This window comes from Ascidiella aspersa, chromosome 7 (genome assembly GCF_963924565.1).
Source record: "Ascidiella aspersa chromosome 7, kaAscAspe10.2, whole genome shotgun sequence".
Taxonomy (NCBI): domain Eukaryota; kingdom Metazoa; phylum Chordata; class Ascidiacea; order Phlebobranchia; family Ascidiidae; genus Ascidiella; species Ascidiella aspersa.
In genome coordinates this window covers 27,990,220-28,006,446 of record NC_139453.1, presented here as the reverse complement: position 1 = coordinate 28,006,446, position 16,227 = coordinate 27,990,220, and the positions used below count along the sequence as shown (strand labels likewise).

Genomic DNA, 16,227 nt, shown 5'->3' with positions numbered 1-16,227 from the left:
GACTATCAAGTACATTGGCTTCCATTACGGTATAGCATTCCAAAAAATCTGTTCCAATCAACACAATTGCTTCATGCAAAAGTTTTACAAATTACAAACGGCTTTGATAAAAGTTCACCTCTTGCAATCCGGAGGACCCTCATCACCCTGATGATGGTTGGGTTGATGAAGAGACTCCGATCTCCCCCACTGCTCATGTCTTCGATGATGATCCCGATGATCGAGAGGATCACAATGAGCATGTCAAGCTGATTCCATCTGGAGGAATATGAATGTGTAAAAAATCCTATTATATCAGAGAAAAACTAGGTTAGACTAAAATGATATGTTTAAATGCCTTTCTAAAGTTTATTCCAGTTTTTTTAACCCTTTCTAGGCAACGGAACACTTCTAAAGTAAAATACTTGCGGAACACAAAACGAAAGTTTCTGGGATGTTTTAAAATAAACAAACGATTGTTTGAGCAAGTAAAAAATTGGGGCGTTTTGTTGGTTGTGAAAAGTTGTTTTTTATGACGTCATTTTCGTTAAGCTAAAAAATTACAAAAATGCCGAATACGGATGTTCGATACTTGAAATTTTATTCCGATATCCGTCACTAGTATTCCGCAGAATACCGGTTAAAAATCACTGCTGTATTAAAAAACAATTTCGACAGTTTTTTTAAGTGATATTAGATTGTATTATATCTTTATATATGATTTGTTTGTAAAGTGGGGATGTTTATGTCGGAATGAAGCCGATACCCGATGCCAAGTGTAAGTATCGGTACTCGTTCGATACTACGGTGTTATCGGTGCCGATCCGCTACGAAATTTATTTCTGTATTTCAGCTACGTCAGACCAGGTGTTTGCCAACAAGCGACTTATATACCAGTAATTAGAATGTTCTATGTTTAGTGAATTGAAGGTATTGAAGGCCGTAAAATCTTTACTGAAGTAGAGTTCACGCCGAGACACAAAATAAAAGTATTTAGAAGAGCACAAACAGCAAAATAATAAAAAAAAGAAATAGTATCTTTACTTGAAAGTATGGACGAAATAAAGCGACAAAGAGATGTGTGCTGGTTTAATATTTATCACAGTAAAAAGCGGAAAAAGTTAATATAATGTGCTCAAATTGCTTTAATGTAGCCTAATTCAAAACACTTGCCAACTTACTTGTCACGAAAGTAGCGGCAGATTCCAAGAGCCACCAGCTTTAAGGCAGCTTCAAGAACGAACACCGATGTGAAGGCGTAGTTGGCGTACTTTAGAGCTAAGCTCAGCTCCTGCGAAAACAAGGGATTAAGTAGAGACAGGGAAACGTAAGAAAATTTCGAAAAGCAACAAGGAACGTTAAACCATAAATTGTTACCCTTTTTACAGAATAGTCACATACCAATGCAAAATATATTTTTTACATTTTTAGCCCAATGACCAAATGACAGAAAACAAACTTTCACTTTCACTCCAAAAAATGATGGTAAATTCCCTTCCTATGGCAAAATAAAATGTAAAACTGATAACACAGTACTTCTATGCTTTTGTTTTGTTTCTTTACACAACCGGGTGCGGGTTCTCTTTAAGCCTAATTTTCTACAGTTTGTCTATAAGTAGCCACGGCGAGCTAGTGTACAGTGGAAAGTAGGTATGCCAACTAAAAAAGAGCTATACGCTTTGCACAAGCTTTTATGAATAACCCAGTTATCTGTCATCCTACATAGCCTCACCTCCGGCTGGTTATAGTGCTCGGTTGCCATGGTGATGATGTTAATCCCAATGATAAGCGAGATTCCAACTTCGAAGTATTTGTTGAGGCAGAAGGAATGAATGGCCCGTCTGGTTCGCCCGTACCGCTCGTAGTACTTCAGGTCGTCTGAAATCATGTTGCAATATTAACTTGGAACAACATTAGGTAATAAAATTTCGAAGTCTCAGCTTCAGCTGGAACTGTAGGACGATTTTTCTGGGTGCCTCTGCTAGTATTAATATATTACGTGTTGACACAATTTGGTTAATTTTGAATTAAACTATCACTTTAACAGGTTTTTAATTTTAAAAGCTTTCACGAGAGCCTGTGTATAAATAAATATATAAATAGGTGGAAAATAGCTGATTGATGTTAACCAATAAAACTAAATTGGTGTATACCAATATTTATATAAATAGTTTAGTTAGTCTATATTTAAAGCGCCATGAGCACAAATTTAAATTAACTTTCCTTAAGTGAAGGATAAATTTTAAAAGTCACTAAAATAGATGAGATTTAAATCCTTATACCTCTGCTGGCAAAAAAATTACGAATGTATGTTTGGGTCTGCAGTTAATAGTAATTTAATTAAAAATACGATTTTTTAACTACTCATCTCTATGTCTTGAAAGACGTCTAAAGTGCTTTTTTCTCCGTTTTAATATGTTTGCCATGTATAATTAAATCTTATGGCAAGTTATTACATCATTATAGTAACCTTAGAAGTACTAAACATGGTTTTAATTTACACTTAAAAAAGTTACTTAGAAAAAAATTGCTTAATTCGAGGAAAGAAGAGAATCAACTTGTTTTTAATTCAGGTAACGTCACTTGACTTTTTGTTTTTAAAAATAGGACACAGCATAAAATAAATAAAAAACATTGAAATTCAAACCTTTCTTGAAGTGTCTCAAACAGCAGTGGAAGGTTATCTGATTCTTGATGTTCTTCAGGCATCCTCGTATGCCTTCCACGTGGGATCGGGCGCGAGATATCGTCTTCCTCCTGAAGTTCTTCTTCCCACGGATCAACCTCCTGTTCTGCTTCTCGAGGAGCAACTCTTCCTTGCGCTTTTTCGCTTCCTGGAGATTTAGATTTCAGTGGAAATTTTAAAATTTGCGTTACATTGTGAAAAGTACACAGGAAGTCATTGCAGACTCCCCGAATCTGTCGATTAATTAATTATGAAAGCCTGGCAGGTTAGAAAAACAGCTAACCTTCAGTGAGGTTCGAACTCACGACCTCGGTCCTACCGACACTTATTGAATTTACATTAATTTATAACAACACAAGGTTCCGGAGGCATCTTGTGCACTATATATAATGTGACGTTATAGTTGGTCAGTCAGGTGGGATTGATTATTACAGAATACATTTTGTGTATATGTTTTTGGAGAAATAACTTTATCCTCCTCCTGCTGCTCACTTCTCTCCTCTGCATTTCTTCCATCTCATGTTGCTCCCTGCATCTGTGGAAGTTCTCCACTACAACTCCCACGAACATGTTGAGGACAAAGAAGCCGACGATGAGAAGGAACGAGATGAAATAGATCAACATCCAAGGGTTGTAGTTCTCGATCGGCTAAAAATAACAACATGCTGTTACTATTTTTGTTTTTTGTTGTTACTAATTTTTTTTTTTTTTTTTTTTTTTTTTTACAAATTTTGAGCCTTTTGCAATTATTTTTAAGTTGTATTTAAACTGTTTACTCAACTAATTTCGATAATGGCAATTTTAAGGTCACGTTTGTCTTTTGGATATCCTACAATATCAAAGGGTAATTTTCAAAACTTTTGCATAAACCCGACAAAAAGTACCTCGACCAATAGGTAAAAATTTGTCAAAATTTCTTATTTTTATATCAATAAATAATCTCCTCTGTTATTACTAATGTTTACACAATTAAAGCGGGAAAGGATAAAAATCGCATAATATTTTTAGCTTAAAAATGATATTTTCTAACGCAGAATATATTATTTCTAAGTTTGAAAGGGTGAACCATTAACCCAAACCTGTTGATCGACCCCCACTGCATCGATTCCGTGATACATTATCTCCACCCAACCGTCCTTTGATGAGAGAACAAAGAGAGACATCAGAGCCTGACCCAAGTCGTCAAAGTTGTATCTGAAAGGTTAAAAACTACTTTGTCGAAATCTGTTATAGAAGTGTTATTATCCACCCCTAAATCAGGCGTTTTAAAACTTTTTTACTGCAGACCCTTAATTTTTTGCCTCGCGAGGACCACGGTAGGGAAAAAATTCACTAATGACGTCACAAATAGACGTTACAATACAAATACTTCATGCATCTGTTGATTTCAACCCAAAAACTTGGGTGTAAAATGAAGTCTAAATACTTTCAGCAAAACCGTTTTATTTTTATTTAACTTTTTTTTTTGGAATAAAGAAAGCGAATTTATTTTGAGGAAAAATTTACATCAAACCTAATGATATTATAGTTTATTTAGTTTGTTGATATTTAGTTATAATGAAGCTGGATTAATTATTTCTGATTTTTAAATCCCCTAACCAAGTAATAACGAGTAACTTTCTTTATTGGTCAAAACTTCACCCAAACCTTTTTTTATTTGTCAAATGCTGCAGGAGTTTAGGCCACGTGAAAATTAACAAGTTATTGTTCCGGAAATTAACAAAATTACAAAAAGTTTCACGGCACACTTGATAATCTCCCGAGGCACACAGTTTGGGAATCACTGGCTTCCCCTCAAGATTATATAGAAATGTTTAACGGCCTTAGTTATCCTTAAATTACAGCGAGCATTTCCCTAATTACATAACATAGATTGTTAATTGCTGCCAAACACAGTTCTAACTATTAATACGGAAGCCGTAATCGTTGGTCATAAAGCAACTTCCGAGGGGCTAGATCACAGATGTTATTAAACACATATGTTTGTGTGTGTCTTTCATATAGTTCTAAAGGTTTCGCCAAATTCTTTTTTATCGGCGGTTTGAAATGCTTTTATTGAAAACCTGATTTACAGCAAGACAATATGCGCAGGTTAAACCCATATACACCCGTATTAACATAGCACTGAATATGTGATAGTGCAAATTACCTTGACCCTTGCTAGAAATACACTCCAGCAAAGCTAGTAATTCAGGTCAGACACCTTTTTATAGAGGTTTTACTGTTTATAGACTTTTTAATAAAACACCCGTATTAAAAACGCCCCCATACCTAATATAAATAGGACGACAACTTACCTATGGTTGACCCACTTATTGGCCGGGTTGGCCACACACGTTGTCATGTTGGTCACGTTACGAATATCAGGGCCGTCGCAGTAGTAAAACCGTCCCTTGAATACCTGGAAATGGAAATTACTCATTTGCTGGGAATTGCTAAAGTTTACTAATTCCAGGCTTGTTTCTCGATCTAACAAAATGCAATGCCGTCCAAACTTTCAACCAGGGAGTAAAAGTACTTATGTATTGTGACGTCATCAATCAGACAATGACAAGCGTCGCAATTTGAGGGAGTTACGCAGTGTATTATAATGGCACAAAGGTAAGAAACGAAGTTTGGATAAAATAGAACATTCCATTGTTTAATACACTGTTACGTCACACAGACGTGGGCTTATGTTGACTTCTCGAACGCGGAAAACAATCGGAATGTGACGTGTTATCAAGGCTCTGTTACGTCACAGCAAAGTTATGAGAGATCCGTGAAACTTAATATTCTTTGTAAGTTGTATGCATAGTTTCCATAACTGTTGACAAAAAATTTTCTATTGAACCTTTATATGTGTCTGAATATAGGAACCCCCTTCTATATGGAGTTGCGCATACAAACACGAAGTAGCAAGCATTGGTGTCATGGCTTTTCTCGACGTGCCCATATTTGAGCATGTGAAGCTCAGTCGGCAGAGCGACGGTCCTGGTATGACCAAGGTAGTGAGTTCGAACCCCATCACAAACTAGTCGTTTATGGGCTTAGCCTTGCTTGCCTAAAATCCTTAAGTGATCAACTTATTTCAGATAGTCCTTATAAGGGCTCCTGGTGCAACACTTTCTTTATATTTTTTACATTAAACTTTGGCATAAAAGTTACAGCGTAACATACGATATACGATATAGTGCACCAAATTATTTTAAATGTGACAATGATGGCGATGGAGGATAAACACTTTTAAACGGTCCTTACTTGAACTCCAAGGATGCCGAATATGATAAAGAAGGCGCAGCAGATGAGAACGATGTTCCCGATCGGTTTAAGTGAGGACAGAAGAGTCTGTACAACCACCTTTAGGCCGGGAGCTCGGCTGATTACCCTGAAAAAAAAAAGATTTATTTTCTGTGTTTTTTTGATATTTTGTAAGTATATCTTGTGGTCACTTTTAATGACTAAGGCTAGGGAAGCCTGGTTCCTCGAGAGAATAGCACAAATATGCCGAACAAGCCGTTGGTAAATAAAATAAATTAAAAAAAATTCGCTTGACTGTCTTAGGCATATGGATAATTAATGCTACACATTAAAATATGTAAATATTCTACAGAATATCTATTTGTTTTACTGCAAAGTACATTGATGGTTTGATAAAATCTCAGTGCGTTTCGTTACCTAAGTGATTACTACACTGGCGTAGAAAGTAACTACCGACCATTACAATGACCACTGACGTGTTTCTACATAGATGGTTTGATAAAATTCCGTTGCATTTCATAACTGTAGGAACAGAAAATCTACCCGTTTTTTCAAATAAACATTTCCAGAAATTTTAATGGATTTAAATGAGATAAATACACGTCAGCTCTGTAAGACATGTGTAACAAAACAGACAGAGTTTTTGTCACTTGTCGGTCATCAGCTTAAAGCACTTTTCATCACCTCAGCTTAAAAATATGCTTTTACGTATTGTACAAAAACATACTTTTATAAGATTAATTTAAACACAACAGTACTCAAAGTGAAGTACCTCAGCGGTCTTAGTCCTTGTTTCATTAAATCTTACTCCGTCAGTTATATACATTTATACTTTTGTGTGTTGTGTAACTACCGACCATTACAATGACGACTGACGCGTTCATTACATAGATGGTTTGATAAAATCCCGGTGCATTTCATAACTATACGAAAAGAAAATCTATAAGTTTGTTAAAAAACATTTCGAGAAGTTAAAAAACACGCCAGCTGTTTTAAGGCATGTGTAACAAAACAGACCGATTTTGTTTTTTCACTTGTCGGCCATCAGTTAACAGCACTTTTTATGCAAAGTACCTTAGCGGTCTTAGCGCTCGCAGGAGCCGAAGAACCCTAAGAATCCCGAACAACTTTGAGTCGCCGCTCGACGAAAGAGTCATGACGACATCAATGAGTGACGTCATCACGAGGATAAAGTCGAGAACGTTCCATCCACTATATATTCAAAAGATAGGCAACTTGTAAAAACAGCGAAAAGAAATTGTTCTTTACTTGTAGAATCGAAACATTTTGTGCGTTCTCAAATAAAAATTAAAAATGAAGCAAAACTTTTTGTTATTATAAAAAAAAAGTAATTTATTAAACAATAAATTTGTTGTGAGTTTACCAATGTTTATTCTACATGACAAATAGCAGAGAACCGAAATCATATAATTTTAACTTACTTACTAAGTTAATTTGGCAAAAACACGTATCCGATTTTTGTTGACAGTAACTAAGATTAAATAAATTGCAGAAAAGAGAAAGCACTAGCAGTGGGCCAATTAGATAAGGTGTGAACTACATCAAATCGATTTTAAATGTTACCTTTTGAGGTAGGTGGTTTCCCCAATGTACAACCCGAGCGCAATGACCTTCAAGGTCATTTCAAGGGTGAATACCACAGTGAAGACGTAGTTGAAAACGTCAATGAGAAAACGCTCCTGTAACAAAAGTTGTCATCAACGGTTATTAACTACAGATTGAAAAATAATTGGCTTTAAATTATATTTTATCTTCAAAAACTTTTCGATGTGTAAATCAACACAAGATTAAATGGCTTTGTTGTAAATTGGGCTTTAAATTAAACTGCAAAACCTAAATAGGTGGGAATGAAAAGGTTATATAAAAGTTGGAATGTGAAAGTGAACTCATGTACAGCAAAAAACAAAAAACAAAAAAGATTTAACGATTTATAGAGAGTCGGCCGCGACCCATAGGTTGAGAAGCACTGACATAGTGGGACCGATGTTGCAAAATGATATCAAAATCCACTCGGAAACCTGCGTTCTGTACGTACATATGCGTTGTCCTTGAGGGATGGACGTTCCATTGCTATCGTGACGCAATTCGCGAAGATAAATATCAGAATGACGTAATCAAACCACTTGCTGGAAACCATCTTCTGGAGAAACTTGCGAAATCTAAACACACCAAAGTAGAGCTTAAAACCTTCAAATTTTACTGTAATTGCTATAAGTTTTTTAATGTTTATTAGTCCTTTTATTAGGGCCTTAAAAGTCAGAATTTAGGCGCTTCTTTTCCAAAGTTTGGCTTTTCTGAAGTTTGGTTGCAAAATTCGCGTTGTCAAGTTTTTACGACCACCAATGTTGTAAACAAGTCGTTTTTAAATGACTTTAGTCCCAGTCAAGTCATTTGAAAATAACTCAGGTCAAAGTCAAGTCTTTCTGACTAAATATCAAGTACCACTCAATTCAACAATTGACCAAGTCAAGTCAGAATTTATGCAGTTTAAATATTTGTCGCATTCCTTATCGTTTTTCAATACCAAACAGTTCTTTAACGAACGCAAGTTTGGTGACGTAAGCAGCTCAACGCATAGTGACGTCACGCACCTGTTTTCGGGGGAGAAGAGGTAGAGGGACCAGTCCTCCTTCCGCTGGTTGAACCTGCGCAGTTTGTCCACTGCGCAGCACGACGTGAAGTTGCGGCAGCAGCGACAAAGAAACTAGAAGGAAAGATATTGTGACGTCAGTAACAGAAGCATTGTCGACCTAACTAGCAGTATTTTGCTGACGGAAAGTCAACGTTTATTTAAAACCAAAATTAGGTGCTGCTGTATAATCCTCTAATGTAAGCCTTAGGTAAAAATAACCACTGAACGTAAACCCTCTCCATTACCACTGAATTGTTGGCAGGTCAATATAAAATCGCTTTATGTTATTCTATAATGATAGAAACAATATCGACAAAACTCAAGGTAAATTAGTTTTGTGTTCGACAAATTCCTTAAAAATATGCCAGCCCGACACAAGCCAAATTCCAATAAACCAATCCAAATGTTTAAAATACTCACGTGCTCCGCCACGTGGTCGTGGTCACATGTCGAATTGTTCCGTAAGGTGGCGCTATCGGAACCCGGCCTTGGTTCACATTGGGCGCCGCTGAGCTGTTGTAAGTACTCAACTAAAAACACATAACGGAAATTTTACTATAAAATTGCTCGTCTAACAAAATAAGCAATCGTTTATTTTTTGTATGACTTCACATTAATATATTTCGCTGGGTTGCAAGTTTATTGCCTTTCTGAAGATTACCTGAATAGGTCTTTGAAACGTTGGTACATCTAATAATTTTTTTTTTTGCAATTCCTAGCAGACTCAATGTATTCGTAAAGTGCTAAACGACATTTTTCAAAGCGAAGGCGTACGATAAACTTTACTGCTTTATACACAATTTTTGATGTTGTAAAAAACCAGCAGTTGGAATATTCTTCGCCTTAAATATATGTAATGCAAAAGCTGTGCGGTGGATCTAAAGCCAAGTGGAAGACGTTATTACCAAAATTTGAGAAAAATGCGGATGCAATACGAAGACAGCATATTACTAAATTTAAATTTAATGATGCTAGCTGCGTTTTTCCTACAAAAAGTTTCTGAAGTTCGGTGAAGAGAATTGGTTCGTCAAAACCTTGCTGTTAAAGTTAGGCTCTTAGTAGTTGGAAAGCTGCGATATAAAGTTCAGAGGCACATTTTACCTTGCTCTGTATTGTTGACACCTCGTGTGTCGAATTCGTCAAACTGTTCGAAGCTGTAGTTGCTGTACATGTCTTCATCTGGCGAAACTACAAACAAAAGGGTCGTATGTTGCAAATTCAAAAAAATATTTATAAAATCTTAAGATAATGCCTGGAGTTTGTAGTTAGACGTGGAATAAATATAGAAACCCATATAGAAGTAGGTAGCATTTTTTACTAGCATTTGACACTCATTCTACGTCTAACTACAAACTCCAGCCATTATTTTAAGACGCATTCGAAATGTTCACAAAATGCTGACTACTTTGTATGGGCTTTGATAACCATTCTACGTCATACTACAAACTCCAGCCATTGGGCTCCAAAATAAATCAACTTTTTCAATCCCTCTTAAATCATTTATTACCTTCGTTTTCCTCCTGACTTGATACGAGTGATCTTCTTTCCATCGGTACGTTCTTCTGATGACGCGACAAGAAAGAGTTTGATCTCGATCGCGGGGATTTACCCAAACTGGTTACGCTTAGGCGCGACTGTCGATCAAACATACTTATTTTAGAAAAAAAAACGCGATTCGTACAAATTAAAATAACTGATGATGCCATATATATATATATATATGTGGCGAAATGCATATTGAGATTTAAAGTTTCAGACCTTGCTAACTGATTGTTGTTCGAAGCGGTGCGCTTCTGAAGCTAAAAAAATGGAAAAATTACATGTCAAAGTTTCTTATATTGTCATTGACTTGACTTAAGTGCACTCAAGTCACTGGTTTCACATGACTTGACTAGAAGTATTTTGCGCTAAATTACTCGACTTAGGACTTGAGGCTTTTTGTCAAATTGGATTAAATTAAGTGTTTTTCATTAAAATTTATCCCAAGATTTGCACATTAAACACTTTTATTGCTTTGTGTTATTTTTTTAGTTAAATTGTTGCTCATAATCGGACGAGTTTATCAATTTTAATAGTTTAACAGTTTACTTTTATGTCAATGACATGACTTAAAATTGACTTGATTTCACAATGACTTGACTAAGACTTGACTTACACTAAAGGTATTTTTCAAATGACTTTAATTGGACGTAAGTTATTTTTCAAATAACTTCAATTGGACGTAATGACTTGACTGGGACTTGACTTGAGAAACCGATGACTTGGACTGACACTTTACTTGCTATTTTTACAAAAGACTTGACTTGGACTAAAGTTATTTTTTAAATGACTTGACTTGGACTTATTTCAAAAAAGACTTGTTTACAACACTGCTAACCCTGCTACTCACCCCTTTGCTGCCAATCCACGAATCGGCGCTCAATCCTCCTGCTCCTCCCAATCCCACTCCAAGTCCACCATTCGAGCTCAAATCGCTGCTCCTTCTTCTATCGATGCTCATTATGCTCTCACAAAGGCTTCCGTGACGTTCGAAGAGCGAGCAACGAATCGGCAGGCCGGTGCTCTCATCCGCTGCCGCGCCCTGGTCCGATGAGTGCGCGGCGAGCGGAGTAGGCGTGGGAAGGGGCGTGGCAGCCGTGCGCGTTATAATCGGAACCTCGGAGGAAAAGGCGCGTTCGTCGCACGATGACGTCACGGACATGACGTCATTGTCGCCCTCGTCGTGGGAATCTGGAACGGTGTGTGTTACGTTATGTTGGAAGGTTGTAGAGAAAGCCGGAGTTTAGTTTAAGATTAGAATCGAGGGTAATATGTTTCAAAAAGACAAATTGACAATTGGTTTAAAGCCCAGGGTAGCATTTTGAGCGGTTTAACGATGTTCAAAATAAATAAAGAGACATTCGTTGGGCAGGTAGGTTTTCAGCGACGCAGTCAAAATATCAAAGCCTATGAACGACGTTGAAAATGAATCAAGAGATATTCGAAATGTTCGATATATACTGTAGATCTATTTGGTTTCGTTGTAACGGCCCACCTTACTTACTAACAAAATACAGCCGAAGTTTTTAATTTTTAAATAGCGGCATTTTTATTATAGAAACATGCTGCTAAATCACGCTACATTTAATACAACACACAACCTATTTTGAACTAAAAAGTACCGCAACGATGTTTAAACAAACTACTACCTATATGGAAAAAAACAAGGTTTCAATCATGGATAAGTAAAAACAAAAAAATGTTGTACTTTTCTGTCTGCATTTAAAGCTTTACTTCGTGTCTAAACATTATTATTTATCCATTTGTTAAACAAAATTAATAAAATACTATAAACCTTTCCAAACTCCATTTGCGTGTGCACCGATGCGTATCGGAACGTCGAATTCCTCCGGCTCGTTGTCACTAGAGGTCGCCGAGGAGCAGCAAGAGCCCTCGTTAAAATCTTCGTCGTGCTGATGGAAAAAAAGCACCGGTGACGTAATCAAGAGTGACGTCAATTGCGAAAAAAATTGCGTTTTAAACAACGAAAGCGGGAAATGCAAATAAAAAGTCTAAAAACTCAAATGGTCTAATTTTATTTGAAATTACTTTATCTTTGATTATTTTTTATTTTAACTATGGGCTACTTTTTTGAAAAAATTCAATAAATGATTTCGGTTTACATAAATTTTTTTAACGGAAACAACCGATTTTTTGAAGAGTAACCAACTAAAGAAGCCTTTATTCTTAGGCGTTTTATTTCTAAATTTATGCAAAATCCACTTATATTAGTTTAAAGTTTGTGAAACCGATTTTTTGAAGCGTAATCAACCAAAGTTGTTTATTCAGACAAAAAACCTTTATTCTTTTAATTTGGCCAAAATCCAATGGTACATTTTATCTTGGTAAGTTGTAGAAAATCTTGCAGCGTTTATCGTTTGAAACAAAGCGTTAAACTAAGTGCAAGTGTGCAGTTTGAACATACGACACTAAAGTTTGTTTAAGAGGTGATTGGAAAAAAGGCTAAGTGGGGTGACAATCGTTTTATTTTGTGAGGAAAGCCAACAAAGACACATCAGAGTTTTCAGTTATTGGTAGCAAACCTAATTGTTGCTTGTTGTTTGGGCTAAGTTATTTGATTAATATTGCCACCAGGAACGTAAAAATTACGACTCGACGTCCTAAAGTTTTATCAAATGGACGATTTAAATGAAACTTGAATATACAGTTGCTGCCAGGCATTGCATCAATTGTAAAAGTGTTCTTGGTATTATTGCCTTCATAAAGGTTTTCTTTAAAGGTTTTTGAAACGTTGGCATATTTAGAAAAAAACATTGCCGGAAGAACAATTTAACAATCGATAAATAAACCTTGTGGTTTTAAATCGAATTTTGGGTATCGCTTAATATATTTTTGCGATATTCGCCTATAAAAATTCGGCTAATGAGTTACAACGTAGTCGGTAACTGAATATACTTAACAAGGGTATGTTTTCAAAAATGCTCAGCACTTGGCCTTAGAAAGTAACTGTAGAAATGACTCACATCAATTGGCTACCCTATAATCAAGCTATTTGCAGGATCTGTGCTTAAACGTAAAAAAGTTGTGCGGCGTGCAGCGACAAGCAGCGATAACGTGACGTGCTTGTGGGATGGCGACACAAAACGACAACAATGACACCGACACCGAGATCCTACCCGAGCCAAGCACCAGAGACACATACATGCAAGTTAGATCCGGCATCTTTCCGGCTCCGGCTGGTTGGCAGCGGCTGGCGTAGGCCCAAGTTGGACGCCACCTTTTTCGTGTACTCGTCGGCCAGGGGTAGGGATATGACGTCATCAATGTCGTCATCATTTCGCGCGAACCGCTCCGGGTAGCACTAGGGGGGCGGTAAAGACAACGACGGTCCATGCATGCTTCGCCGGGGTGTGACGTATCATGGATGACGCAGGCGTTACGTAATAACATGATGACGTCGCGATGATATTTTAGTATATTTGATAATGATTGGGCCAAGCAATGAAAGCATTAAGCTCGGATGAAAATATGTTTGTAAACGATTACACTTTCAGCACAGGTTATTAGCAAGATACTAATAAAAGGTAAATTTTTTCTTCAGATTTAGTTAAATCAACAAGATTTATGCTAAAAGACACTTGTCCGGTTAAAAATGCTCTTAAAAGTCTCAAACCGTGTTCTGAAGAGGGTAAACATTACCTTTAAAAAAGTTTTTTTTTTGTTCAGGCGTGTTTTGGAAGACGGCGGGTTTAAAATCATCTACATTCTACACAAAAACACAGACTTCTAAAAATCTACTGAAAAAACGCAACGAGACTGAAAATCACGTGACACAAGCACAGGGACACGCACGAGTGATTCCTACCTCGGCCTGAAAGCCTTCGACCAAAATGGCGACAAGCAGATTGAAAAGCACATAGTTGCCCACAGTCATTAGGGTTATGAAGTACACGGCGGCTACTGGCTTGGTTGAGGCCATGCCGTTGTACAGCACGATGTTCCAATCCTCTTGCGTTAAAATCTGCGGGAAAATGGAATCTGATATTTAGACCGTATGGTAAAAAAGGGTGCAAAGCATGAAACCGTTTCTTAACATTATCAGAAAAAATTGGCTTATTTAGCTTTTGTTGGCAAAACGTTTACCTTAGAAGTATACTTGACGCATTCGGCGCATAAGAAGTTGAGCACTAGATTATTTACCTGAATTGATCCACTTATTAACAATTTTTTTACGCTTTGAACCGGTTTAAACTAAAAAACTACTAATTCATCAAGCATGAATCTTTGTTCTTCATTTTATTGCCTGTGGGACATTCTAGAGGCAAAACGGAAAAGTGCTACAGCTAAATTGAATCTGTATTGTTATTTTTGCTACGGGTGTTTTGTTTTACTAAGATTTTAAATAAAATCATGCTTAAAAATCTGCGATAAAGTGTGGAGTTAAGGCTGACGAATTTATTAGTACTGTGATTGATTCGTGGTCCGAAAACTTTAAAGTGTGGGCTTGATAGCTCAGTCAACAGGAAATCGTTCGCGTATTCCCAAGGTCGTGAGTTGGAATCCTACAAACATAATATTGCCTAACCCTAGGTCTAGTCTACAGAGGAATAGTCGCATTTGGCAACAGTAAGTAGTACAAACCCTGATAAAAGAGCTTAATCGGTCAATGATCTAACTAAAGCCTATGTTTTTATTTAAGATTATTTACTAAAATTATTGAAAGATAATGTTGCTGATAATAATAAATAACAATCAATAAAGTGTTATTTAAAAAAGCTTTTTCGATAAAGGCTATATGTATATAAACTAGGGCATTTAAAACGCTAAATACCAAGTGTGAGTTGAACATTTACACAAAAAGAAAAGTTTTTTTTTCATTTGCAGAATAATGATAAAACATTTACAGAAAACAAAAACAGTTTACCCAGACACGTTCAGCATAATTGGAACCAATATATTAAAACCGTCCCTTATAAAAGATGAAATACTATTTGATGGAAATCTGTGAATTTACCGGTTTGTACTGAATTGGCAACTCACCTGAAAAACGGTGACAAAAGCCCAAAGTAGCGAATCGAAGTTTTTCCGGTCGCACTCGGTCTCATTGTAGTCGTTTAATTTGCAAAACTCGCACCCGAACAAATGCATTCCAAGGATACTGTAAAGTTTAGAAACAATTTTTTGGTTAAATTAGACTTGGCTTTCTGCGATGGCTTTTAGTGTACTAATTATACGTAAGCCGTAATCGTTGGACAAAAAGCAGCTTTAGAAGAGCTAGATCACAGTTGTAAACACACATGTGTTAATTGTGTGTGCACGTTTTATTGGTCAGAAGATACACAATTCTGCTCATATCCCATTATGGACCGTTAAATGAAATATTGTAAGCCACTAAATTGCCGAATAACCATAATGCTGAAATCAGGTGGCACTCAACATAATTGTTAACTGGAAACAGGTTTAAAATTAATTTATTTACCTTTGAACTACAGGTTGCACGTTTCTGTTTTAGGCCCTAAAACGTAACACTTCGTTTGGACTACAGGTGGCATGACTACTGCCACTTTAATATTTCCCACCAGCAAATATTTACGGCAATTACCAGAAAGTTCTTTTAAAGTCCTGCTACTACCGTACACAGACATAATAAAGCACAACTTGAATCTTAAAGAACCTTAACATATTTTTTAAGCTTTACAAAACTGGCACCCCGGTTGGGAACAGCTGATTTAGACGACCATAGGCCGAACATCAAAGATACAAACCTGAATATAAAGATGAATAGCGTGAGTAGCATCATGAAGGTCGCGACGTTGTCCATCGTGCGCATAAGTACCACTAGCTGGCGCCGGAGAGCCGGTAAAAAGCGGACCAGCTTGAGGACGCGCAAAAGACGGAAGGTGCGGAGCACGGACAAACCGCCGCCATTTTGTGTCCCTGCCACGATTTCCCAAACGCTGCGAAGAAACGAGAATTGTACCTTTGGGATGTCTTGGACTTTCTAAGGCAGACTTTTACCACTAGATTATTTTTATCTATTTAAAACAAGATTAAGCTTGAATGCTAGAAGGTAAAGATTGCCAATATACTTGGGTACACTATGCACGGATATCTGTAATGTAGCTTCATTACAGATTCGTGCATAGCGTATACCAAACATAAGATTAAA

The 16,227-nt window shown here is 36.7% G+C and overlaps 1 protein-coding gene across 1 annotated transcript in view; it reads right to left on the bottom strand.

Annotated features, from left to right (window-relative positions):
* Positions 1-16,227, bottom strand: part of LOC146138784 (voltage-dependent T-type calcium channel subunit alpha-1H-like) — a 46,030-nt gene that overhangs the window by 8,508 nt on the left and 21,295 nt on the right. Inside the window, exons 14-34 of the mRNA XM_083394682.1 lie at positions 15,824-16,015; positions 15,099-15,216; positions 13,924-14,079; positions 13,261-13,419; positions 11,893-12,010; positions 10,948-11,288; positions 10,066-10,192; positions 9,681-9,746; positions 8,979-9,088; positions 8,518-8,630; positions 7,962-8,085; positions 7,490-7,605; positions 6,980-7,117; positions 5,906-6,032; positions 4,963-5,066; positions 3,745-3,859; positions 3,158-3,313; positions 2,627-2,813; positions 1,712-1,857; positions 1,161-1,270; positions 119-258 (exon numbers count right to left, since the gene is read on the bottom strand). Of these exons, the coding sequence (XP_083250808.1) occupies positions 119-258; positions 1,161-1,270; positions 1,712-1,857; positions 2,627-2,813; positions 3,158-3,313; positions 3,745-3,859; positions 4,963-5,066; positions 5,906-6,032; positions 6,980-7,117; positions 7,490-7,605; positions 7,962-8,085; positions 8,518-8,630; positions 8,979-9,088; positions 9,681-9,746; positions 10,066-10,192; positions 10,948-11,288; positions 11,893-12,010; positions 13,261-13,419; positions 13,924-14,079; positions 15,099-15,216; positions 15,824-16,015 (2,963 nt within the window). The remainder of the gene's footprint in view (positions 1-118; positions 259-1,160; positions 1,271-1,711; positions 1,858-2,626; positions 2,814-3,157; positions 3,314-3,744; positions 3,860-4,962; positions 5,067-5,905; positions 6,033-6,979; positions 7,118-7,489; positions 7,606-7,961; positions 8,086-8,517; positions 8,631-8,978; positions 9,089-9,680; positions 9,747-10,065; positions 10,193-10,947; positions 11,289-11,892; positions 12,011-13,260; positions 13,420-13,923; positions 14,080-15,098; positions 15,217-15,823; positions 16,016-16,227) is intronic.